Source organism: Fusarium oxysporum, chromosome 2 (assembly GCF_000149955.1).
Source record: "Fusarium oxysporum f. sp. lycopersici 4287 chromosome 2, whole genome shotgun sequence".
Lineage (NCBI taxonomy): Eukaryota > Fungi > Ascomycota > Sordariomycetes > Hypocreales > Nectriaceae > Fusarium > Fusarium oxysporum.
In genome coordinates this window covers 5,281,405-5,307,985 of record NC_030987.1, presented here as the reverse complement: position 1 = coordinate 5,307,985, position 26,581 = coordinate 5,281,405, and the positions used below count along the sequence as shown (strand labels likewise).

The 26,581-nt window shown below is 41.9% G+C and overlaps 4 protein-coding genes across 5 annotated transcripts; 2 read left to right on the top strand and 2 right to left on the bottom strand.

Moving 5' to 3' along the window:
- Positions 1-161: 161 nt before the first annotated feature.
- Positions 162-2,164, bottom strand: FOXG_15926 (uncharacterized protein; the record flags this gene model as incomplete). Its single annotated transcript, XM_018396025.1, has 2 exons — positions 162-454; positions 532-2,164. 2 exons carry the CDS (start codon positions 2,162-2,164, stop codon positions 162-164), a joined length of 1,926 nt encoding a protein of 641 aa, XP_018256566.1.
- A 4,873-nt stretch (positions 2,165-7,037) lies between these two features.
- On the top strand, positions 7,038-8,372 carry FOXG_15925 (uncharacterized protein). Of its 2 annotated transcripts, XM_018396024.1 has the most exons (3): positions 7,038-7,590; positions 7,648-7,892; positions 7,940-8,372. In XM_018396024.1, exons 1-2 carry the CDS (start codon positions 7,099-7,101, stop codon positions 7,807-7,809), a joined length of 654 nt encoding a protein of 217 aa, XP_018256565.1. In that variant the 5' UTR covers positions 7,038-7,098; the 3' UTR covers positions 7,810-7,892; positions 7,940-8,372. The 2 variants fall into 2 exon arrangements, with proteins under 2 accessions (XP_018256565.1, XP_018256564.1); XM_018396023.1 differs by having other exon boundaries at positions 7,045-7,590; positions 7,648-8,372.
- Positions 8,373-14,972: 6,600 nt separating this feature from the next.
- Positions 14,973-15,440, bottom strand: FOXG_22268 (uncharacterized protein; the record flags this gene model as incomplete). Its single annotated transcript, XM_018402669.1, has 1 exon — positions 14,973-15,440. The coding sequence occupies one exon, from the start codon at positions 15,438-15,440 to the stop codon at positions 14,973-14,975; it is 468 nt and encodes a 155-aa protein (XP_018256563.1).
- Positions 15,441-17,802: 2,362 nt separating this feature from the next.
- On the top strand, positions 17,803-18,474 carry FOXG_15924 (uncharacterized protein; the record flags this gene model as incomplete). Its single annotated transcript, XM_018396022.1, has 2 exons — positions 17,803-17,835; positions 17,896-18,474. 2 exons carry the CDS (start codon positions 17,803-17,805, stop codon positions 18,472-18,474), a joined length of 612 nt encoding a protein of 203 aa, XP_018256562.1.
- Between the last annotated feature and the right edge of the window lie 8,107 nt (positions 18,475-26,581).

The window sequence follows — 26,581 nt, the reverse complement described above, 5'->3', positions numbered from 1 at the left end:
TGCATACCAAGTCTGCAAGCCGTGCCAATCTCGTCACATGAAAAACAAAAAAAAAAACCGGGATTCGTTTTATCCACCTGCTGAAACGGGGCAGCGAGTCCGGGAAAGGTTGCAGTGCACCACTACCTTTCGTGCCATAAAGAGTTTCCGTCCACATACAATCAAATCACAGGAATAAGCTTGTAGTAGTAAGGATTGGTGAGAATATGGCTGTTGTCTGCAGCCTGTGAAATCCACATGCAGATCAAGGTGGCGCGGTAGATAAGAAGATCATCCAGGTAATGCTGGACTTGATCGGTGGGATACTTGAAGTCGTCCCCGTCCTTCTCCCAGAGCTTCGTAACGTGCTCCATATATTCCAGGAATCTGAAGGGCTTCTCGGTACCTGTGGTGGGAGAAAGGCAAGCCACGGTAAAGTACTTGTCCACTGATGCCCCTCTAAAGTCGTGATTTTCTTCATATTTCCGTAGTTTCTGAACCTGGAGAGAAACCAGATCCGTGATGGCTGATAAGGAATTGGGGTAATTTCACCCTTGTCGTTAATCATCTCGTCTAGCTCTCTTCGCTCTTCTCGCGCAATGTCGCACTCGGTTGGCCAGCATCGTACTCGCTGGTTTCCATGGTACATACACTTACACACTGCCGCGGTGAGAGCAAGGGCCATAATCCGACAGACCATTACCTTATTTAGCGAGTTTTCCTTGACCCATTTGTCAATTCTAGCGATTTCATCCAGTACGTCGTTCTTCTGACTGTCTCGAGTGCGGTCAATCATGAAAAGCTTGTGAGCTGCAAGAAACTGCTCTGGCCTTCCCAACGCAGTAATAAACTTACATGACTCATACCATAGCTCCTTGTTGACTGAGAAAACCGAAAACATCTGGCTTTTAACTCCTGGAATAGCACTCGTCTCTGGTACAATGTCTTGGCTCATAGAGACATCCGCTTTCATGCAACGGCGACTGAGGATCATCAGAAACAGAAACTTATCTTCCAGCTCAAACAATTGGCTTGGGAAGAGGTTGATGTTCAAGAATGGTGGTGCCGCAGCTGCGAGTATTGATATACCTCCGTCGTTAAGATGAAGAGCTTTGGACAACCAACCAGTGATATCGAGTTTATAGTCTTTCCTAGCTTGACACCATTCGAAAATCATCTCTCCATCATCACTGATAGCATCCTGTTGGGCGGTACTCCTTGATCCACAGCTGCAGCTAGATTTAAATATGTCATTGATCAAAAGTTCTGACGAGAACTTGAATGAGTATTCAACCCAGGAGTCGGTGCCCAAGGGGGTATTTAATCCGAAACCACGACGGAGATCTTGCATACAAGGTATTAAACCTTGACTATATGCTATTTTGACGAACAGCATCTCTGCAGATGGGCGACGGTATTCCCAGGTATTAAGTACGTCTGGGTCACCCCAGTCCAGACGAGCTTCGTCAATTGCAGCATACAGGCCTAGGAGGGGATGCTCTCGAAAATTGATAGTCATATATTTGCCTCGAATAGAAGCCTCCCTTGCCATATCAGGGTTAGTCAAGTTGAGTTGCATTTTGCCACCAGCGATTGATGTAACGATTATTAAATCAGCGATTGTGGAATACGCAGGGGCGGCTGCCAAGTCGGAGGGCAAGTAGTCTGTTCCTTGTAGATTCTCGTACCACAACTCTGGATGATGGAGTTTGGTGTAAGTTAAGAGGCGAAGCCATGTTGCAGGGAAATAATCTTCGGGTGATTTTTGGACGTGTTTGAGTTTTAATAAATGTAACAGTTCAGGTCTATCTGCCCTCCACTGAATGCGATAGGATGTGCTCATTTCCATTTTGCGGAGCAGGGATGTGACTGTGATGACAGGGGTTTGAGTGACCGAACGATAACGCAACTCAGACCAGTCGAAATTACGCTTGGAGAGACGAGCCCAGGTACCAATAGCGTATTTGCTGCATTTATGTCTGCCTGGGCCGGCAGCCAGGAACCCTTGAATGATGGCAAAGAAAGCAAAAGCAGCTGCGATGATACCGATGACGAGGGTCACCACAAAGCTGGCCGGGTCCCAGTTGAAGGCGCTGCTATCCTCCTTTAGTTGCTCCAGGATACTGACGGTGACGCGTAGAAGGCACTCCGTCGCGTTAAGTCCGTTGCAGCTCAGGTCATCCATTGTGACAAACTGAGATGAAGTCGTCTAGGAGAATGCAAGCTTATTCTTGTTAGGCGAAGGACCAGTTGCTTTCTGAAATTGGGTTCAGGAAGGGAGCCAGTGGAGATAGCTTTGCGGGCTGCGCTCGGACCTGAATCGCGTGAGTTGTTGTTGTGTTGTTTAAGGCCGTGGTGTTATGTGTGAGTTGTTAGGCTGACACAAGGCATCTTTCAAATCGGGCTGTAAAGAGTTGCTGCCCAACACCGGAGAATAGGCAAACTAAACTAAGAGTTTTTCTTCTTATATATATATTTTTCCTTTTCCATACTATTCTTTATTCGATTTATACCTTCTTATAATTATACTTAAGGTATAAAGTTAAATTATATTAAAATTACTAAACTTTAAAATAATGTATATGATAAGCGGGTGAGCCAGACAAGCGAGTGAGCCACTATACTGTATAGTATAAAAACAGCCTACCCTATAGAGTTCTAACTCATAAATGAAATAGCTAAAAATCTTACAAGAATATTTATATACTTAGTATAACTAGTTAATTATACTAATTCATATTTTTAAAAAAAATTTATTTATTTCATTTTCTATACAAAACCTAGTAACGACATCCTCCGCGTCGTTTGGCAACCGACGAACTAATTTTGGTGGGAAATGAAAGGACGCTAGCATGACATGGGGCAGCCGACGAACTAAATCTGGGGTAACCGACGAACTCCAGTTTGCCTATAAGACGTCATATAATCTTTGTAAAAACTTGTAAGACTATAAACCTTGACCACTGGATTGTGATAAAATGGTTAGGGCTAGGATAGGGTTAGTATTAACTATCTAAGCTATCTTTGCCTTGTTGATTTTCTCTAACTAAGATTTAGCTAATAAGAAGGAGTAGAGATTTTTCTAAAAGAAGATAATAAGGAAATAAGAATATAAGTAAAAATAGGAAATAAAGGAGATAAAAACAGAGGTAAAGAGAGAGATAAAAAGAGAGATAAAAAGAGGAATAAAAGGAGATAAATAGGAAAATAGGCTAAGATAAGAGATATAGCCTAAAAAGGTAATAAAGAGAGATATAGCTAAGATAAGCTAGGAGAGAGATATAGCTAGAAAAGCTAATAAAGGGAGATATAGCTAGGGAAAGCTAAAGTGAGGGATATAGGGCTAAAATAGCCTATAAGAGGTCTAGGAAGACCTTCTAGAGGTATTCCAGACTGACCTAGCTAGGCCTGCAGGGATCTCTTTGGCTATAGAAGCTGCTGAGATAGCCCTAGTCCGGGTTAAGGTCAGACCTATATTTCCGGCGTTTTTCCTCTGCAGCCTCTGTAAGGGTGCTATAAGGGTCCTCCCTTGCCGAATCCTTAGAAATAGCAACAATCTGGATATCATAGAAGTACCGGCTTGTTCCTAAGGTGACGGCTAGGTCAGCGCGTAGGCTAGTCTCCTTACTCACTAGGGGCTCTTTTTCTACCTCTGGGGAAGGCTGGCTGCTAAGGGCTCTATAGAAGGCCCCTACGATCTTATCATGCCTTGCAATCCACCTTCTGCTAGCACCTTTACAGGTATCTTCATGGCCTAAGGCCGCTATAGCCCCACAGGAGCTACAGGGCAAGCTAGGGGGCTTAATAGAGTAAAAAAGCCTGCTTCTAAGGGCTTCAGTAATCTCAGAGTCTGGTTTACGGTTAGGATAGGGTTAGTATTAACTATCTAAGCTATCTTTGCCTGTCACGGGTCAGGCTCGGGAATACAGGTGAACAGGGAACGCTTTAGGCGGATAGGTTCTATTGCTACAGATAGTGTCAGATATAGGGGTCTATTGTGTGTATTCCACTCTCTGTCCGATAGTTGGGTTGGAACCCTATTTCTATCTGTTCAGTAATGACCTATCTAAGAGGTTGTTACAGTGCTGAGACAGCTCTCTGGCCGTTAGCCGGTCTCATTTTCACCAGTATTCAACAGATAGGCACTGCCGGCAGGTCAGGCTCTACTGACAAGACGTAGCTCGAGGAGCTACGTTCGGGAGCTATCTGGCGGTCGGTCAAGAACTTCTGCGATAACGTATCGCCACGTAATTGAGATCCACTTGGCCTATCGGTCTAGGGTAACCTGGTCTGGTCTTGCGCCGTGACATTGCCCTGGTGTTTTCCTCTAACTAAGATATAGCTATAAAGAGAAAAATAAGAATAAGAAAAAGACTTTTATAAGTAAACTCTTTTAACCCTTAAAGAAAAAGGAAATAATAGCTATAGAAAAGGGAAAGAGGCTATTTTCCTAGCTAGAAAGAGGCCTAGAGATAGCAAAGAAGTGTTTTTATAAACGGCACATTTCTAAGACTTCTATTAGCAAGGAAGCTAGCCTTCTTAGGCCTAGTCTGAAAGCTAAGGTAAGAAGGAAAAGGCTGAAGAAACTGAAGAGGCAGAGGCTGAAGAGGCTGAAGAGGCTGAATAGGGCTATTTTTCCTAGTAATAAGGAAGCTAGAGGTGGCAAAAAGTGGTTTTATAAAAGGCCTGCCTCTATTACCCTGATAACTAAGAAGCCTAGCCTTTTTAAGCTTAGCCTGATAGTTAAAAGAAGGCTGTAAGGGCTTGGCTTTTAGCTTAGCTTTTAACTTAGCCTCGAGCCTAGGGAGTTGCCTAGAGACCTGCAAAAAGGAGGTTTTTATCCAGGCTATAATCTCTAGGCTTCCTAGGCTTAGGGATATTAACCCCCTAACATCCTGCTTTATAGCAATTAGCCAGGCAGCTATTTCCCTATTTTCCAGCTTAGCTTGTAGCTTAGCTTGCAGCCTAGCTTTAAGCCTCTTCTTTAGCCTATCCTTATAGCTACCTAGCTGAAAAGGATAGACTATAGGAGCCATAGCTACCTAAGGCAACTAGACAGCTAGAAATCTCTCCTTTTTTTATACTACTTACTGCTAGATTTTCTGCTAAAAGAGATAGAGCTAGATAAAGGAAATAAAGGCTATTTTAAGCCTAAATCCTATAAAACCTAGATATTCTTCTTGAAGCTTCTAGCTCTTAGTAGAAAGAAGGGAGATAAAAAGGATATAAGGTAGTTAAGGTAAAAGGTAAGGAAGATAAGATAAAGAGAAATAAGATAAAGAGAGATAAGATAAGAAAAAGATAAGCTAGATAAAAGAGGGATAAGCTAGATAAATAGCTATAAAATAAAAGATAGGTATAAAGAGATAAAAAAAAGGCTAAGTATAAAGAAATAAGGAAAAAAGGAAAAAAAGGATATTATATATTATGAGAGAGATTTCTAGAATTCTATCTTAACCTATCCCTGGCCCTGACCTTGACCCTATCCCTTGGCTTATCTCTCTAGAAGGTTCTTAACCTATCCCTGACCCTGACCTTGACCCTGACCTTGACCCAAAGCCTGACCCAAAGCCTGACCCAAAGCCTGACCCAAAGCCTGACCCTGACCTAGACCCTAACCTCTATAAAGAGGTCTCTGTATCTCTATAATAGCCCAAAGGGCTATTATCTAGTCTTTATAAAGCTTATATATATTATAATACAGCTCGCAAAGCTCGCAGAGATTCTAATATAGCTCGCAGAGCTCGCAAAGATACATAAGGGGGATATCTTATAGAAGGTTAGGGTAAGACATTGGGTTAGACATTGGGTCTCACAACAGGAACGGGGTCCATTCCGAATTTTAGACCAATCACATAATCTAGAATTAACTGAGAAACTCCATCTCGGAACGGGGCCCGTTCCTGTTTTTGATTCTCGACGTCAAACGCGAAACGGCCCGTTCTCGCGTCGCGCTGGACCGTGCCACCCTTGTTAAGTCCATTGAAACCATTTTCCATTTGCCGTTTCCCATTTGGCCCGTGTCAACTCATACGAACAACTGACCTATACCATATATACAATGAATGGATTCCGTCAATCTCATTGAAAGATTCCACTCAGCTTAGATCAATACTCTAAGCAGAAGAAGCTTCGTCTCCACTTCAATTTACTGGAGCAGGCGATTATCTGCACGCTGTGTGACTATGCGCTTGCGGCCGGCGATGGTCGTGTCGGGCGGCATTTCGATGAGAAACGTCACATCTCTAAATCAGCTCGCCCGCAGTTGAACGCATTGGTCGACTCGCTCAAGCTCCCTAACCCCGACACTCTTCCAGGCCAAGAACTTGGCCAAGTTTATTTCGAGCCTTTCTCAACCTCTCCTCGGTCTCTAGCAAAGATATCTACGCGCTGCTCCCTGTCCGCTGCGATACAGGCTCCGTTGCCCGAAATTTGCTCCGGCGCCGATCATACTGAGCTACAGTTCGAATCCTGGCACGAGAGCCGGGACAATACTGGCTTCCTGTGGCTGACTTTTTTATACTGTAGTGAAGCTGTTCAGAAGCACGATTAAAAACAAAGGCGAAGACAGTGCAGTTCAATTCGAGCCGTACACTGAGCCAAGGGTATTTTCGAAACAGTCAAGCATATATGAGGGAAAGCTCAAAGAAGCACAAATGAAAGATGTTGCATTTCGAGTTAGCTACCCTGGGGTTAGAGCTTTAAAGCCGTGAGTTTTTGCGCCCGACTACCCTATACACGCTACTAATTTATGATTATTTTGTGGATCTGATAGCGACAACACCCGAGATAATGTTACAGAGAAAACAAGGGATATTGCCATAGAAGTGCAAAGAAGTAGTTGAAAAGTCGAATCTAGCTTATCTAATGCTTAGAAAGTTAATTAAATAGTCTTTTCTATAATTTATAGAGGTGATCGTCTGGCTGATGGCGAAGGTCTTTCTCGTGGAACTGGACTAGCTCCGCCTAGGCAATAAGACCCGCTCAGTCACTCGGTGAATTATCTTATCTTATCTGAGCTTGTCGAGGCCCCACTGCAAAACAACAACAACATCTCTCTCCATCAGCATCATCATCTTCGAATGCGCAGCGCACCCTCATAATCTCGATCACACAGACATGAGAAGGTGCAATATTCGTACATGGCTTGACAACATCCCATCTCATGGAACCAGCACCAGCGAGCCCAAACCCAAGCGACTCAAGACAAGCCACGAACCCTTGCCAGGGCGGCTCCCAACGCCGCCTCACGATACGATGTCATCGCCTACCAAACGGCCACGGTTTGTGTTGGACGATGGTAGCGATGATCTTTCTCAATCCTTTATCGAAGATGATATGACACCTAAGGCTCCCAAGAGGCGTGGGAGGCTGTACCACGAAATATGCTCTGCCTCTGAGACTTCTTCAAGGTCCCGCAACTCCTCGATATCCAAAGTCTCTTCGCCTTCGAAGCAACAACGCGACGCCACTGGAGAGGAAACGGGATACAGAGTCGTTAGGATCGAGCGTTATGAGGATCTGCAACCTGAGTCTCTCAAGGAAATGCGCAGGGTCCTTGAGGATATCGACTACGGCATGAGAATTATTCCTGCCGACCGAAAGGATGAGGTAAAGCCGCAATCTTCCCTCTGAACCGCGCCACGATCGTAAGCTAACAAACAGAAGTTCCAAAGGTCAAGATTCCCACAAAAGGCTTTCTTCGATGCGGTGCTCGCGACCAACCTCCCGTCTGGTGTAGACTGGCGATGGCCCGACATGTTATGGGTCGATGAACTTTTTGATCGCGCTGCAGAATACTTGGAAGAGAACGAGGTAGAAGCGGGCTGAAACATTGGCATCCACGCTCCGATCCTTGATTGGATATTCCACAAAGATAAACCTCAACCACGATTCCTGGATTACATCTCCTGGTATGCTCACGTCCATTCCTATTACATGGCTTTCCTAATATGCAAAGCACCTCAACGCAAATCTCAACGATGTTCAAATCCACCAAATCCAAATCCAAACTGGTCGACTTTTGTATCTATATGCAACCTGGACGAGACTCGCCCGAACAAGCTGCCATCGAAAACATGCGATATCGCGATCGGCCCTCGAGGAGTATCAACCACGTCGACTCCGGTTAATTAAACAAGCATTCGATCGCAATATCGATTGAGACAAAGAGGGAGGGCGAGGACTACACAAACGCCATCAATCAGATGGCAACATGGCATTCGGCACAGCTACGTAGCCTATGCTACCTGTCACCAGGCATAACTCGAACATTATCGCACATAAGAGTTGCTACCTGGTATTATTGTGCAAGGCCACGACGGTGGTCCTAGAGCTGGTTGTAAAGCGGCGAACAATATCTACAGTTAAATATATTATAATTAATACTCAACTTAAGCTAATTATACTTAAGAAACTTAATAGTAACAATAATAATTTATAATATAAGAGATATTATAAGGAACTAGTGAAGAAAAAAAAATCCGATAAATTAAGGCTGAGTGCCGGACAAGTTGGATTCTCTCTACCAACATCACCAACCTCATCATTTCCACTGTTTACCACAACTGCCGCTTCCCTCCAGCATCAAGATTTACGGCATTGACGAAACAAATACATCCAACAACCTCCTTGCCAACCTCAACCAGGGATAATCTCGAGTGCATTTCAGCTGTTTCAAACCCATGTTTCTATCCCACAAACTTCCAGCCACTATCACAATCACAAACAATCACAATCAGAGCGGGGTATGTTAATTACACAGTAGCCTTGCACTTATTCGCACATTATTTACTGATCCTTGCTGACAGGTTATGTGCTTGTTCGAAAAGAGCTAGGCAGTTTCACAATACATCACATCACACCCCAGATACGGTCCGTGCACTGTATTAGTCAAATGTGAATAAAATCAACGGAGGCCGATGTCAAACAGACGATATTGAAATGCCGAAGTTGTGAGACTCGTTACGAATAACTGTTGTTAAGTTTGAAGTATGATGTCACTGATGCCTAGGCCCCAGGGTCCAGGATCCAGTACACAGTCTTGACCTGTTATCTCTTTGAGTGCCACAGCCCTTCAGTAGGTATCTCGACCCACTTGATCCCACGTACAAGAAGGTGACAAGCTTCGCCGCAAGCGCAATTGAAAGGGCTGTCTTCTCCTGTAACTGGGCTACCTCTTTTGCGGTATAGCCATCTAATTCAGCAATTTCAATTGGCTGACAACCCTCTATAGCGGCTTGAGTGCAGGTTGGCCTGTAGCGGCTGATGTACGTACTTTGATTGGTCATATATCCCTGTTGTGACGCTACTGAAGGGCTGTGACACTCAAAGAGATACCATTTTGGGCACGGTGCAGCGTAGCCGAGGTCTTCACTCAGCAAATGGCAGTGAAGATAAGCACCTTTAGCAGAGCAGAAACGGCTTCCCGGATCTCTTGGGTTTTCATTAGTTTAAAGCAGAAAAATTAAATACCCATGAAAGCGAATTGGAGTTTAGCTGATCCCTGTCTCTAAGAAGTTGGTGTATGATCTGCCAAGGGTAGCTTCGTTATTATAATCTGATCGCCTCGCCTCTGAGGCAGAAGTATTACAAGGTCGGCATCAGCAACTCTCTTCTTGCTATAATGACCTCATTGAGCAAATTTACCACCTCAAGCCAAAGATTTTGAGACATAGCGACTGCGACTGCGCTCTCATTTAACAATATATTAGGAGTAAAGTATATAAATCAGTGGATATCCTAATGATAAATACGTCTTCTTCTAACGACATAGACACCACAATCCCATAGGGTGATAGCATTGGTGGCAACGATAATTCACAAGGAGGGTTAATGGAGTTATGTAGTCTAACACAGGACTATACTACCATGTTCTCGGGCGCATCATGGCTTTGACACCATTCTTGTCCAAAACGCAAGGCACGGTCTTGTAGTTGCTCATACATGCTTATTGTAGTGTTGTTATATGAGTACAACTGTTATATAGTTGTACAACACTACTTTTGTTGAAGCTGTACAACACTACCAGACTTCCCAAACAACTGTTATACAACAATAAGGCGGTCCATATAATTGGTCAAGTTGGTAGTGTTAGCTAATCAGATATTGGTTTTATTATATATACCAGAAACGTGATATGCTATGATGGCCTTATTATGCCGTGAAGCTATCCGCCACCGGCTAAGTAGTAAACGACGTCACTGATGGCTATGACCCGTGGCATACTTATGGCTCTTAGATGCCCACCGTTAGCAGACAGTTATATAAGTTTATATTCTCTTTACTCCTCGGATAAGCTCTGTCACGGCTAAGGATAACTGTCGTGAATAGTTTTACGGATAGCATGAACGCCATATCACAACTAGTGCAGATAGTATACGGCTGCCTAAAGACCATTAATACTGCTTATAACGAAATATAGCTATAGGTAGCCAGCTCCTAGTCCCTTATTAGATAAGTTAAGAGGTTTCTTTGATTTGATATTTTCTATATGCAAGTAATAACTTTTTTAATTAATGCTATGGCCGAGCTGCCCCGTCTCTATTGTTTTTATACTGCGAATCTCACTGCAAATCCTAGACGCTTTAGGCACTATTAGGGTGCTATATGCTTAAGCACTTATTCCTAGAATCTCGACTATGGCTAGCTTATCGCCTATCAGTTCAATATCTGTTTAATTAACAGCAATTAAGCGGCTGGGCTAGGACTTTTATAGCTTCTTTCGTGTTAAGTATCCTAAGAAAAATAAGACTTAAATTAGAAGGGTTCGGAAGCCTTATGGCCGAAGAGAATATATCTGTCTTCACTGCTTAACCCGCTAGAGCAACGGATATATAAGCAATGCCATAACCTATACTTAAAATCGACACCGGTAACTTATCCAGGCTAGTAAGACGTCTTAAAGCTTATAGCAATCGATGCAGCTATCTATAGTCTTATATATAACATTCTAACCATCCGATAATGCTCTTTAGAATGTCTTTAATACTTAACGGTATATTAAGGTAATCGTGGGACTCCTTACTTGCCGTCGGGTCCCATTCTCTTTAGTTACTTAGGATAAGATAAAGAGTCTTGCGCTGGCATGTAATCCTGCCATTAAAGACTGCCTAATTACGTCCTGTAATTAGGCTATAAAGATTATAAATGCTAACTATGGGCTATATACTTCCTAGCTTAGAGATCTTATTTAGGGTTCTTAATCGATAATCCATATATTAACTGACCTCTGGATATTACCACATCGCCATGCCATGCTAGCAGTATGTGCCCAATAGGTTAATTATAACTACGAACTTCGAAAGGCGCTCTTAGGACTGCCAGAATATCCATTTAGTCATAGTGGTGAGGCCTAGGCAGCCTTAATTGTAAAAGTCCTACGCAACTTCGATATATTAAGAGTAGGCTATTACACAGGGGATAATACAACTTTAAATATTATATGTTTAGAGGCACTATCAGAGAAATTAAAGGCAGAGCTCCAGGTATGCTTATCCCCTAGCTAGTTAGATCCTATCTGACATAGAGTGGATCGATTTCAACCCCGAGAGGCATCGAATCCGGTGCATTGGTCATATTATTAACCTCTCCTTGCAATCCTTCCTTCTTGCTCGATCTAAGGAGGCTCTCACAGCAGCCCTCAATGCTACTATTAGTAATAAGAGTATGGATATGGTCGACCACTTTGCCGCCACACTAGCAGAAACCATATCACAACAGGAAGAGCCTGTGCTGCAAGGTAAAAGGTCCAAATCGACAGCTAAGGCCAGTCAGAAGACTAGCATTAATGAGGACTATACTAGGTGGCAAGGCATTCCAGCTCTCTAGAAGCTTTATAACCTTGCTGTCTGGCTTCGTAGCTTATTACTCTACAGTAATAGCTGATATATTACTATCGACCTTAGCCTTAGGATTGATAATGCCACATAATAGTCTGCCTGGTATAAAGTCATCGATAATGCCATTAGGAAGAAAGTTCAGATTAATCAGTTTCTACTTAAGCATAATAGAGAGCTTGAAGATACTGTTCTAAGTGGTTCTGATTGAGATTTACTGGCTAAAACCCATGCATTCCTTGAACCCTTTGCATCAGCAACTCTATATGCCGAGGGAAAATGCTCTTCTGTCTCCTAGTCCCTCTTTCTGATAGATGCTCTGCTCTTCCACTATAAGAGTGCAAAGGTACAGCACTCGCAACCTGGCTTAATGGATACTCGGATGCTCTATGCCATTAAGATGGGCTGGTTCGTCTTAGATAAATACTATACTATAACTGAAGATATCCCGGTCTATGCTGACGCCTTACTACTTGATCCTTCTAAGCGACTAGCATATATTCAGCAAAATTGGCCCCGAGACTGGCATGAGACAGCTATTTCTGGTGCTCGGGACATCTGGATGACAGAGCATCATGGACTTGCCATCTCAAAGGAACCAGAACGTCGTCCTGCACCGCTACCCTCGAAGAAGGATAGCCAGTTATCGTTTCTTTTCAGGTCAATTAAGGTGAAAAAGAAGGCTATTTCTACAGATTCAGACAATTTGGATTCCTTTATTAATGCTTTACCTCTTGAAATCGACTGTATACCTCTTGAGTGGTGGTCTCGTCTTGAGCAATGGGCACAGTATCCACGGCTTAGTCGGATGGCCATCGATATCCTTTCTATCCTATCTGAATCAGCTGAGCCAGAGAGAGCATTCTCAGGTGCTCGACGTACTGCTTCGTGGGACCGGCTTCGAATCACTTGCAAGAATCTTGAGAAGGTGGAATGTATCGGCAACTGGCTACGAGAAGGACTAATTGTCCCCTCCGGAGAGGGTGGATTGGGTCTAGTATGCAATCCACTGGCTGGAGATGATGGGACACCTATGGATGTAGGTCTACAAGATGACTAGAATGCTATAGACGAAGATATAGAGCCATGGCACCTTAATTCTACCGTTTGGTCGTTGCACGTGACGTTATTGTTGTACAACTGTTGTAAAGTTGTACAACACTACACAACATACAACTAATGTACAACAATACGCATCTATGCGAGGTGGTATTACGTCCTGGCGTTTTTCGAACTCGGTTCAAATCTGAGAGATGGCTTAGACTAGCTTTGAACTGCTTGCATACCTACAAGGCATACGTTAGAAAACACATAAGGACCTGGGCTCTAAGGGAGAAATTAGGGTATCCTGGTGTAGATACACGTCTACTTAGCGGGGTACAAGGCTTGGAGCCTCTTTACAAGGGTAAAAATATATAATTTGGTGTGGATACTCGTTTGGCGACGGCGCTGGCGGGACTGTAGCTGGAGATTGGCCGTAATCTAGTTGGGCCTTAAGCGTGTCTCAAGGAAGCGAGAGAAATACACTGTCAAGGGCGGGTTGGTTAATGTATGGATGGCATGTAACCAGAAAGACTATCTTTGAAATCACCTAAAGATAATAAAACCAGGCTCTCAGCAACGATCCAAATTAAAATAAAGTATCCACAACCCTAATTCTAGTCAGAATACGAGCGATATAAAATCTATGCCGGTAGCTCATGTAAAACCCTTGGCTGTATGGGCTGTGCATCCGACTCCACCAGGACATGTTCTGGGCCTGCGTCAGCCTCAACTATCGAAGGATCGGTTCTTGGACTGGCTTTTGGAAGGTCCTTATTTCCTCCATCCATAACATTCGAGTTTATATCCTTTCTCACTCCTGGCTTTCGATATAAAAACCACCATCCCAGACCTAACAGTATAACAACAGCAACTCCACCGACTACTCCACCGACTATAGCTCCCACGGGAGGTTTTGAGTGAGATTTGGAAGAATGGAGTTGGGGAGCCTTAAGAGAGAACCGATCCGCATCCCCTTTACAGCAGTCATTCTTCGGGTCAAGGTTACAGCAGTATTCATTTGACGCACACTCTTTGACTTGGACCCAAGTGTTGTTCTTTTCTGATGAAATTGTTAGCTAAGCCTCTTCTGCATTTCAAGGCAGGCCACCAACGTAATGGGCAAACTCTTTGGCAGCCAGTCCAATCCTTGCTTGTGCAAGCAGCTCGATAGTCGTAATGATCCGTCCATGAACATAAGCCATTCAGCAAACATCGATCATTTTGGTCTGATGAGCAACAGGTTGAGTAGGTCGTGTTGCTAGAACTACATGGCTTATATTTGCCCGGTGCTTTACTTCCGTTCGGAAAATAACAGGTTTGAGCCATTGTCCACTGAAATAGAGATAGTGAAATTAGGGAAGTATGGAGCTTCATTTTAAGAAAGATCGTGCGCGGGATTACTATAAAACGAGACACTAGAGAATCAGTAATATAATTATGCTAGCGATTTTAGCATGAACGGAGAAGAGGATGGAGAGAAAAAGTAAAAGTAAGAACTAACTTCGCCATTCAGTCAAGCTGAGATGGATCTATAATGCTACCCCTGACTCTTTTAACTAAGAATGACATCAACATGGACTTGTGTTCAAGGTACAGTTAACAAATAACAAGTAACCAGTGGCGCAATTACGCTTATTCTAAATCGATTCCGTATTCCTAAAGACATGATTCGTCAACTGATCCATACAGAAATCCACTGCAGGGCTGAAATGCATCAATCAAAACATATTTTGTAATTGTCTTGTCGATCAAGTGTATGAGGTCTGTCGGTGGACGTAAGCACTAGTGAATCATTGCCGCCGTAGCCGTCAAATGGTCCTAAAATGGTCCGATCTGCGACTTGAGAGAGCTGAATCGTCCTTCATTGGAAGAGAGGACTTTTAATGAAGTGGGGGATCGCCGAATTACTCATCTCTTAGGTGGAATACCGTGTTAAAGTCTGACCAGTTTGCTGGGTGTGCATAAATCGGATTAAGTGCGGAGATTTTATTAGAAGCATAAGCTCAGCCTCATCACAGGACAATATGCAATAGACAAAAATAGAATCCATTCCCCAGTACCAATATAGTATTTCTCCGTTCTACTTTCACAAAGCAGTCTAATTTCTCACAATCAATTTGGAAACCTCAATTCGTACTTCTGGTGCTCCTCATCCCCAATGGCAAACTCCCAACCACCATTAAGCCCATTAGCCATCCCCTCTTTCACCATCCTGAAGCCATAAACGTTTGTCCATTCCCATCCTGGCATGTGACTATTATCAGGGGAGATACGGTATGTCAACCAACACAGGGCAGATTCATTCGATACCGTTTCCACTCGAAACTCGTCGAGCTTTACATGTGTGCCTGGACCGTTCTCCCTCCAATCAGTATACTGAAGAACGAAGTTTTCTGCGACCACAGATTCATTTGGAGATATACGAGGTCTTCCCAGAGAGAAAGAGGTGTAGTTTGGTAAGAAAAAGGATGAGACTTGAAGGGAAAGGTTGGAGAGAGGGTAGGTGTAATCTCCACCGAGGGCAATGAGAGTACCGTAGGCCAAGATGGCTTCTCGTGCGGCGCAAGTGATGTTGACCATAGTGAATGTGTACGTTGGGTTAAGAACGTGGCCCAGAACAGTACCAACCTCGCCTTAAACACATATTTATGATGATTTGAAAATTTGTGCTACGTAACATTGTCATTGAGTAAGCACGAGTTTCCAATATTGAAACAGGATTTGGACCACTGCAATGTACCCTCGGTTTACCGACACGTTGTTTGTGTTACTGAATATCAAGCATGGGTCTGGTAGTAAGATAAGCATGAAAGTAATTGGTCAAAAGAACTGTTGATCAAATCAGCAGCCCCCACGATGACGATGTTGGCATATACTAGCCGTCTAACCATCTAAAAACGGTATAGCTCCTCTGTGGTTTCATCTACTTCAATATCTGGCTTTACCTCTCTAACTTTACGATTTTAAGATATGATGGAGTCAGTTTTGCTGCCTCTAGGGCTTGCTGCTTTCTATTGGAGGTGTATTCAAGTAGGGAATTAATAGAGCGGCATGACAGTTTTGATACAGAGGCATGACTTTCACGGGCTTTAATTCGCTAAATTTTTAATTATTAGTAGATTATGGATTTTGCCCCCTGCACTAAAAGTACTACCCGTTGGCTCGAGCCAGGGGATGGCCAACTAAGCTTGCTTAGTTGGCCACCGTCAGGTCTCGCCAACGGGTACAGCTTTAGCTCTCAACATTTTTTTGACCTTAGCTCTGAACCAGCCGTAATAACTCTAGGCGCATAGACGCGTTCCCACGTCTTGACCTCATATCTTTTATCACTTCTATAATATCTTCCCCTGCAGTGGAACGACATATAGGCCTTCGTAGGCTGCAAACCTTAAGCCCTAGCAATTAAATACACCGTGAAAAACGACAGCAAATAAGCCGATAAGCCAGTTCTAGCCCTCCTTTACTCGTAAATCGGCAGAACTCTGCAAGCAGTTCCGCAGCAAGTATCGGCCAATACTATAGAATAGGCGACGAAGATATGCTAAGTAATCTCTTTGCTTCTTATCTACAGACTTTTTCGACCTTCCTACTGCCCCACGGCTCGCAGGGCCTCCACGAACATACATAGGATCTACGGTTTGATTACGAGATTTACCTTCTAAATGAGTTTTTATCAGGGAGGATATGACTTCAGCGAGTCAGGGTCCCTATTCTAGGTCCCGAAATCGACCCGCCGGCTTTCTCCTCCCCACCAGAGCCAGCCTAATGGCCATCGACCCTAACAAGAGCTGAGTTCGAATCTGTTATGAAAATTGTATGGCAGGTTATTGGTGAAAGCCAGAGTCTGACCATTGACCTTACTTGGTTATACGAATGAGTATATATATGGCGAGAGCGATAGGGTTGGTCGCCACTCAGCTTAGACGCCTATAAATCTCCTCTACCATACTCTCCACCGTGTAAGTCACCTATATAGATTCTTTAAGTATTACTAAGGGCCGAATCACCAGAATTATTATCTTTTTAATAAATCTCTTCACCTTTTCCAGGCCTAATCCCTAACCTACCTATTCCAGGCGATCTGGCGCTATTAGCCGAAGCTCTCTTCGACTTGGTCAATTTGTTCGCGAAAGAAAACGGGTTTGGCATTATTCGAAGGAATGCCTATTTATATAAAGGACAACGGATAAGGTACTCGCTTCAGTGTGATCGATTTGGACAGCCAGGGGCTTTAAAAGGCGCAGGCCTTTGACAGCGTAAATCTCGGAAGTGTGGCTGTAAGTGGATGGTAATTGCTGAAGCCCTGGAAGAGGGCAAATGGCTTCTATGATAACATCCAAACTTGGAACACAGCCAGCATAACTATGGACCTAGTATTACATCATCTGCGCACCCCTCCCATAGACGACTCACTACGCCAGTAAGGGCAACCATTGAATCAACAAGTCGTCGAGTCGGCATCCGGGCTCGTGATGTTCGGGCCGTGGTTAAAGAGCAACATCCTGAATCGTCATTTACTCAGAGGGATATCTACAACGCCCGCGCGCTCATTAACCGGGAAAAGCTAAATGGCTATACACCTACTGCGGCATTAATCAAGCTCTTCGACGAGATAGAGATTCCCTATCTTGTCAAGTGGGCTGATAACCAACCAAACCGTCTACTTGGTCTTGTCTGGACGTTTCCTTATTGCATCTAGATGTGGAAGCGGTTCCCTGAGGTCATAAGCTTTGACAACACATATGATACTAATCGATTCAAGCTTCCCTTATTCCAAGCCACCGGTCAGACCTGTCTTGGGACTGTATTTAACGCAGCCTTCGGCCTGATCGATAATGAGAGAAGAGAAGGCTTCTAATTCCTCGCTGAGAGCATTCGCCAGCTTATAGGCCAGCACTCTATTAGGCAACCTGATGTTATTATCACCGACTTCGATGACTCTATGAAGGCCGCCCTTAATGACCAGTTTCCTGATGTGCAGCAATAACTTTGCATCTATTATATTAACTCGAATATCCTGCTTAAATCGAAGCAGAAGTGGGCTAAGAAACGGAAGAGCAGTAGTAGCCCTGACGCCAGTGACTGGGAGGAATCTGCCCCTCAGACACAGGCTGAGCTCAGCGTTACAGACAAACAGCTGGTCTACGCGCTTACCGGTGACGAGATTCCTCACACCTACCGAGGGGTTCTTATGATGTGGAAGCGTGTACTCTTTGCTGAAACAGAGGAGGCCCACGAGAAGGCGTGGATAGACCTTTGCAAGAAGTTTGATGACCAAAGAGTCATCCTATGCTATCTCCATGGGACCTATTTGCCGGTTAGGGCCCAGTGGGCACGCTGCTTCCTCCGCAAGCATCGCAACTTTGGTATCCGCGTCACCTCCGGAACAGAGGCAAGCAACAACAACATCAAGAGCTATCTCTTGAACGGCATGAGCCACTTGTATCGACTCGTCGAAGCAATGCAGGACATGATGAAATATCAAGAACGTGACTTCAAGGATGCCTGCGCACAGGATGAGGTTCTTACTGCCCGTGAATACCGGTACCTAGGATCAAGTGGAGACTACCTAGGTGATCTACCAACAGTGATTTCATCGAAGGCGCTTGGGTAGATCAACAAGCAATATCGTATTGCTCGTAAGGCGATGCCTACCGGGAAGAATCCCTTTCCAGAGCCTCTCTCAGACTGTAACGATGACTGCTCGGTTTCTGTCGAGCTTGGGGTCCCTATCACCTGTTGTAATGGTCATCAGCACTGATGACCATTTATTTATATGGGAGTTTAGCGCGGCGCTAACAGATGGTCGAGCTGATGACCTTTTTTTTAACTAAGCTGATGACCTTTTTGAGAAAACCATATTCCTGATGTCGCATAGCCAGGAAAGCTTGCAGTATCTTGGAGAACTAGCTGATCAGATACTTCCAGCTTCCAGAATCTAATTACCAGCTCCGAAGACGAACTCGCAGCCACTGGATCTACTCGCTGGCAGGGTTCTAAGAGGGGTCGCCGATTATCTTCCTGAGTTAAGTGCCAATGCGGATAAAAATCTTTAAGTTATAGAGTCTGGCTTTAAGCTAATAAACCCTCTAGCTTATAAGTATAGGGCAGCCCTTATAATTATAAGAAAGAACTAGTATAGGCTGATAAAGAAGTAGAACTTTAATAAAATAGAAGCTTTTGTTACTACTTAACCTTTTATAAAGCTTTATAAGATACCTAATTAAGTACTATACTATAAAGAATACTAGAGAGTTTAATAGGTATCCTAATCTTCTACTTAGCTTAGTTTAACTTTAACTCTACTAGTTAATTAAGTAATATAAGCTTAATTAATTACTAAGCTTTAAATAGGTCTAATATAAATACTTTAAGGTAACGTGTATGATAAGCGAGTGTCACAGATAAGCGAGTGTCACAAAAATCTCAACCTCTTGACTTTAAATCGCTTTAAAACCACCATAAACCATCTAATCAATTAAAACTACTCGCTATACTCTTCTCCTGGGGTCTCAATCACTACCCGACAGGTCCTTGCATTATGCCCGGCCTTGCCGCATACACCGCAACGCCGACCACCCGGGCGCTCCGACCTTCCTCGAGCACCATTTCTAGATGATTCGGCCACTACCTGCGCATCAACATCCATCTGATCAACTACTTGCGATGCTTCCTGTACTGTCATCGCCCCTCCTTTCTGTAGTCTAGTCCTTTTTGCCCTTCGGCGCCGGCTTAGTATCTTATTTGCTTGTTCAAGATCCTTTAACCTAGCCTCTACTAAGGCTAGCCGATGTAGAGCTGCCTTTGTTGCTTTAGTACTAGACTTTAAAGCTTCAATTATTGACTCTGGGGAGCTGCTTTTATGACTTCTGATTCGCCTTTCGAGGTATTCAGATTGAGATTGAGCCTCAGTTGCTGTCTTTGGGGTCTTTGAAACCCATGGGGTCGAAGGGTTAGCAGCCTCCCCGGGAGGCGTTGGAGTCCGTAGCTGCACATCAAGCTTTGAGATTACATTTTCCGGGTTAAGAGGAGCAAGACCAGCTCCTCTAAAACCTCCCCGGATATTGCTTTCAGTAAAAGTATCTTTAAATGCAGCATAAAAGGCAGAAAAGAACTCGGTCTTAGAAATATGGGTTATAGAGCATCTAATCAGATGCTCTATTTCTCGACCATAAGCCTGTTTTAGCGGCCCAAAGCACCCAACATCAAGGGGTTGGAGTAGGTGAGATGCATGAGCAGGCATACAGAGCGTGATAATCTTGTTCTCCTGGCAATATCTCTCGAAATCGGCCGAGTGGTGGCTTTCGTGACCATCAAGGATCAGAAGACGATACCGAGCATTTAACCGTTTAGTTGTAGATCGATCAAAGTGCTTTAGCCACTCGAGACCCAGCTCGTTATTTGTCCATCCATTTTGGCTCGTTGCAATAACCCAATCGCCTGGGAGGTCGCATTCTCGGTACCAATTCGCAAGGTGATATTGGCCTGCACCAATGATAAACGGCGCGATCGATTGGCCTTCTGCGTTAATCGCCTGGATCACAGTAATCCATTCCCGGTTTCCAGGCTGCACTGATTTTGGTCTTGCTTGCCTTTCTGAACCGGTGACAACCATTCCGGCCATAATAACGCCCATCATAAAGCCAGTCTCATCAAAGTTCCAGATATCATCTGATCGGATACCATACTTCGCGATTGTGTTCTGTACAAGCCTGAACCAGCCACGAATAATAGTCGGATCTTCGCATTTAGCTCTTTGATAGTCATATTTGCGAAATAAACGCGTCTTTAGCTCTGGTTGTCGCTTTATGAAGTTATGAGCCCAGCGCTTGCCAACAGGTGACGCGTCGCGGTCTATAAGCAGAGAATTGGCCATTTCTTCCACAAAACGCAATCGCGAGGGAAATCCTCGCGAATCTAGGTCAAGGACGAATTGAACTATTATCTGTTCCTCTAGATCAGATAGTTTCCGTGAGTTTGGGATGGAATCGCGTCGTGAATGAATGCCATGTTGACGACGATGTAAGGTACGGTAATGGACTTTATAGATAGTTGCAGCGCGTCGGATACTTAATTTGGGGTCATTTTGAAGGGCCTGAAGGGCAAGAAGAATTCTAGCTTCATCTGAGGGTTGTGACATATTTGGTGGTTGAGAAGTATCTGATCAAATGGACATGTTGTAAATTGAGGGATCTTTGTGACACTCGCTTATCTGTGACACTCGCTTATCATACACGTTAGCTCTTAAGTAGTTAGTATATGCCTTTTACCCTTAAAGTAATAATATTATTAAAGTAGGGATATTAACTAACCTATGCCTTTATTAGCTTCTTTTTATACTAATTAAGCTAGTTTATCTTAATATATTTAACTTCTTTAATATAATCTATAATATATTTCTTCTTAAACTTAGATATATACTTATAGAAAGTTTATTTATTTAATAACTTAATAATTAAATACTAATAGCTATAAAACTTATTTTAAGCCTTAATTCTTAGGTTTTCCCCTTAAGTCTAGTATATAAATCTTAGCTAGCAGTAGTAAAAAACTGCCTTATTAGTATACCAGAGATATAACAGTGGCCTTAATAATAGGAAGTAAGTATTAATAGTATTTATATATACTAGGCAGTAATTAGTTATAATAACTAAGGGATGCCTAATCCTGCAGTTTTTATATAGTAACTAGAATTAATTTAATGCCTAAAAATAATCTTCTTTACACTCCCTACTTAGGAAAGTAAATGCAATATAGAATAAACATTAATAAGAGTTGATACTAATTAAGTCTAAAAGTGGCATACTGTATTTATTAGTTTTATAAGTATAGACTAAGATAAAGATATCTAGATATGCCTATAGATATGCCACTAAATCGGGGTATGCAAATAAAATAGCTTTAACTTAGCCATCTAGACCGGTTTAGAATTAACTCTAAAATCCTTCTCTAAACAGCTAATTAGTAAGCGCGTTAATACTGCTTTATGCTTAATAGACTTCTTGTCTAGCATCTGTAATATAATTATAGATGTCCTGCTGTATTGCTATTATATTAGTATTCTGCTGTATAAATATTTTATCTATAGAATTAGCTAAGTAAGTAGTTAAGTAAGCACTATTAAGACTAAATAACTAAATAGTTACAGATATTATTATATTATATATAACCTTAACTTATTATTTAATATAATATAAATTCAAGATATAATAAATTTAATTTTAAGGGGCTACTTAGTTTATTAAGAGATTATTATATATCCTTTATTACTAAGTTTACATTTCTATTATAACTACTTATTGCAATTATTCTTTACTCCTACCCTAGATTGCTGTATTTTACCTGGCGGCCTTAACCTGACATTAATATAATAAGTGCCTAGTTAACCTCTTATTTACTTTTTCCCTATTAGCTTGCAAACTCTTAATAGGCGCTTCTATCCTTCTAAAACCAGTAATCATTTCTTAACCCTGTTAGCCTATCTAATTATATATTAAGTCTTAAAATTAAGCTTATCCCTTTACCAGGTATATTAAAGAATACGCATTAGTGTAATACATAGAGGGAGATTAAAAGTAAAGATAACCAAAATACTACTAAAAGCAGAGGGAGAGAGAGAAAGTCTTAACAAACCTACTAATCCGGGAGTATATAATTTATTCTGCTATATCCTCTTGAGATCCTTTGTGCCCTAAGATTATGCCGCCTCTATTAGTTTTAGTTGAGTCTAAGAAGCAGAAAGAATAGGATTATGGTAGAAAATGGCGCTAATAATTGCATTAGTAGGGTTAAGCGTAATAACTCCGAGAAGTTAATAGCCATAAAATTATCTGGCTAATAAGCCAGGTCTATAACATAGAGGATAATATTATTAGTTATAAGTTAGACTTACTATTTAAAATATCTCTTCTTACTATTAAACTTATAGTCTTATATCTTATTAGATTATTTATATAAGTACTCTTATTAAGGCTATCTTACTACCTTATTGACTAGTATTTAGCACCTCCTTATTAACTTAATCTAATAACTAATTAGTCTATATTATATAATTCGTATTAATATTAAGAAATTACTAAAACTATTTTAGTAAGAATACTAAAAAGAATAGTAGTTATAAGGGACTTACTTAGCTTATAACTATAAGTATAGTGCTGCAGTCTATATAGGGATTATCTAATAATATATCTTCTTATTCTCTAATCTCTATTTTAGCCTTACTAATCCTAAATATCCTAGCCTATGCGACCTTAACTGCTAGAAATCCTATAATAGTATATAGTTATTTAGTTTTTAGTAACCCTATAGCTCCTAAACCAGGTATTATTACCATTCTTATCTAGGTATTACTACCTATCTAATCTGTAGTATTTATTGCCTTTGCAGTCGGCTTTGCTATATATAGTATACCCTTTTAGATCTAGGTAGGAAGGAGTTAAAGGGTTAAAGTAAATTATCTTTATCTTCTTATTATAGCTAGATTAGAGGTTATAGTATATGCCTCTCTTAGTTCTATAGGTTTTAATATATTTAAAATTAAAATAAAATTCAAGGTTCTAAGCTTAAGTATTAGTTATAAGGACCAGAGCTAAGACTATGCTAATAAACTTTATAGTAAATGTAATTATTCTTAGGGAAATATTTTAAATAATAGTACTATAAGTTATAAATTATTATATTTATCTTATGTTTAGGCCTTAAGGGACTATTTATACTTTATATTAAAGAGGTTATAGGTTATAATACTAATAGCTAAAGTAGTTAATAAGTATAGAGTATACTTATCCTATCTTACTTCTTATATAGAGGGCTATAAAATAGTAATTAGATAGTAATACTAAAATAAGAATAAAAATACCTATTTAGCAGGGCAAAGTATAGTATTAATAGCCTTAGTTAATTAGGCTAGATAGCCTTCTTAGATAGTTATTAATACAATTAGGAAATTATAATAAATAAGGGGATAAGCCTAAAGTTAAACCCCTGAAAGTAGTATTAAAATAAGAAAGCTTGCCTTCGAAGGGAAAGCAAGGCTAAATATATTTCTAACTACCCTGCAAAGAAGAGAAAGATAAGTATACAGCTCGGGGAAGAAAACTCTATACTTAGGTAGCTTAAACCACTGCCTTTCTTACCAATATAACTACTAAAAATAGAAAACTATTAAGAAATACAGATTATTTAAGGAATAAGTAAAGGGGAGAAGGTAGCCTCTTTTTTAGTATTAGGCTAAGGCATAGATTTATAGGCACCTAAATTAGAACCTAAGTAAGAACTTTATACTTATGCTTAAGCTTAGTTTAGACTCTATGCTGGCTCTTATTATGCTAGGTTTAATTAAAGTGTTTAATATAAACCTTATTTATTAATCGCCTTAATGTCTTTAACTAGCTGATTAATAAGAGAGAATAAATCCCGGTATAGACCCTTGGCAGTGGTAGGTACAGATCTATGTAAGTATCTTTATCCCTAGGGTGTAATAATCCCCCCTATTTACCCTCTGGCAGAATTACCTTAAGTTATATGTAAGTAAATATGCTAATAATAGTTTAATAGTTTGAGGAGGGATAAGACCCTAGTGGGGTAGCAGAGCAGTAAATCTATCTCTAGTGACCCTATCCCCGAACCGTTTTAAGGGTTTAAGGGGAATAATAATTACAGCGGTATGCCTCAGCTATCCCGGAAGTCTTCTGCCCTACTTGACCCCAGGTATAATAAATAAATAAATTTATTCCGCCTGGGAGGATACGCCTCATAGGGCCCACAACGTTGTATCTCGTTATATTGATTTCCCCTCATTTTACCCCTTACAACCTCAACCTCAGAAGTCCTTACACCTTGCCACTTTCCCCAGCCTCGCTTGTCCTTGCGACAGGCCTGCTTGAAGGCCAACTTCTCCAAGTGTTCAGCGTCCCATCTTCAGCGGCTGAAGCATTCTGTACAAAGGTTGAACTAAATCCCGCCGCATTGTCTAATTTTTGTCCGTGCCAACCCAGGCGACTACAAATTTCCCCCGGCGTTTTGCCGTAAAATCACCTGTAGCTTCTATACTTTTTGTCCGTGCACATTGATATGGTAACCAAGTTCAATAAAACTCACCTGTTGTTTACCTCCTTTTTATCCGTGCTTCTGACTTCCCACTTTAATCCAGTGGGCGATTGAAGCTTAGGTTTTCAACGCCAGCCCCAATATTTTAGTTGAACTTGGCTCTGAAATGTAATTTCCTGGTCTAGAGATTATAAAAGACCAAGTTTTATTATTTTTTGGATTAATATTGCTGTCGCGGTATGTCATGGGATATTGCGATAGAGTGACTCGCGATCAAGTGTTACATTTCCTATATACTTCATCAGTAAAGCGTTACATTTCCTAACATGGCTAGCGCTCCCAGCTTAGCTAAGGTCAGTCGTCTCACCAATCTGTTGTCAGCTGCGGGGTTTTTACGGGTGACCGACCCTCCCATTATCGCAAAACAAAGCACTTTGATCATCCAAGCGGCCAGTTTCTGTAGCTAGTAATATTGATTACTTGACAATACTTATTTTGACCTGCCGCGTTTGCTTTTAAACGATCCTGAGGAAGTTCTATAGTATGAGAAGTAATAAAGGTTCGATTTGTTGGCACTAAAAAACAGGACAGCGCTACAGTTCGTGGTCGCGTCCTATAAGCAAAACGCACACCAAGGTATTAGAAGCGCCAGAAAGTAAGAAAGGATGATATCACAGCAAACCACTAGGGTGAACTATTGCCATATGCAGTTGGTTCAGTGGCAGAGAATAAGCTACTGGAGCCTGAGATAGATTCATTCCCCGACGCTTAGGAGATTGAAGATAATGGCATTTTTACTTGTGATAACTTTAGTATCTCTATTCAGGAAGTTGATGATCCCACCGAGAATCTCTGGCCTTGCATATCGAAGCTGAGGGACCGGATAACCACCACGGACTTGATAGATTAGTCCCTAATGATGTGCCTTATACACTTGATAAAGAATACATTCTTGCCCCTGAAACTGATGATAATACAACGGAGCTCACTCTGGATCAATGGCAGGCGATATTTACCGGTTCTATAACCTAAGACTCTGATGGCAAACCTAAGCAGGCTTGCCTCCACGTTGAATAGCCCCCTCGGATTCCACCTGGTGTTTTATTCGACGTTGATAGCATCATGGACTTCATAGATTCTCCGGCAGTTGCAACTTATAGGATTTGGTTTTATTCTACTCCTCAGTAAGGTCAGAATATTTCCATAGACGTCCACTTGACCTTAGATCATGTAGATCTAGATCCAGAGCAGCCCCAGTTGGTTCCGTTGCGACTAAGAGATGTGCCGCATTTTATCTTTACAAGGGCCGAAGGCGCTGATTTTATCACATTCTACATTTTTTCCCCACATTTATTATACTCCCGCGACTTTAATCGGTTAACTGATAAGCAGCTCTTGCAGTGGTTTAATAATATCTTCTAATCTTTCAGCATCCGCCACTGTTCAACCCGAACACGCAGAACTGGTACCTGTTCCCTGCTATCATCTTTTCGCTTGCTATGGCTATCTTCTGGCTGTACATCCCGCCTCTGCAGCCTGTTCTGGGAACGACGCATGTCCCTGTTGAACACTGGTTTCTTCCTTTTGCTTTTGGTATTTTCCAGCTTTTGTTAGATGAAGGTCGCAAGTTTTGTGTCCGGAGATGGCCTCATGGAATATTAGCCAAGTTGGAA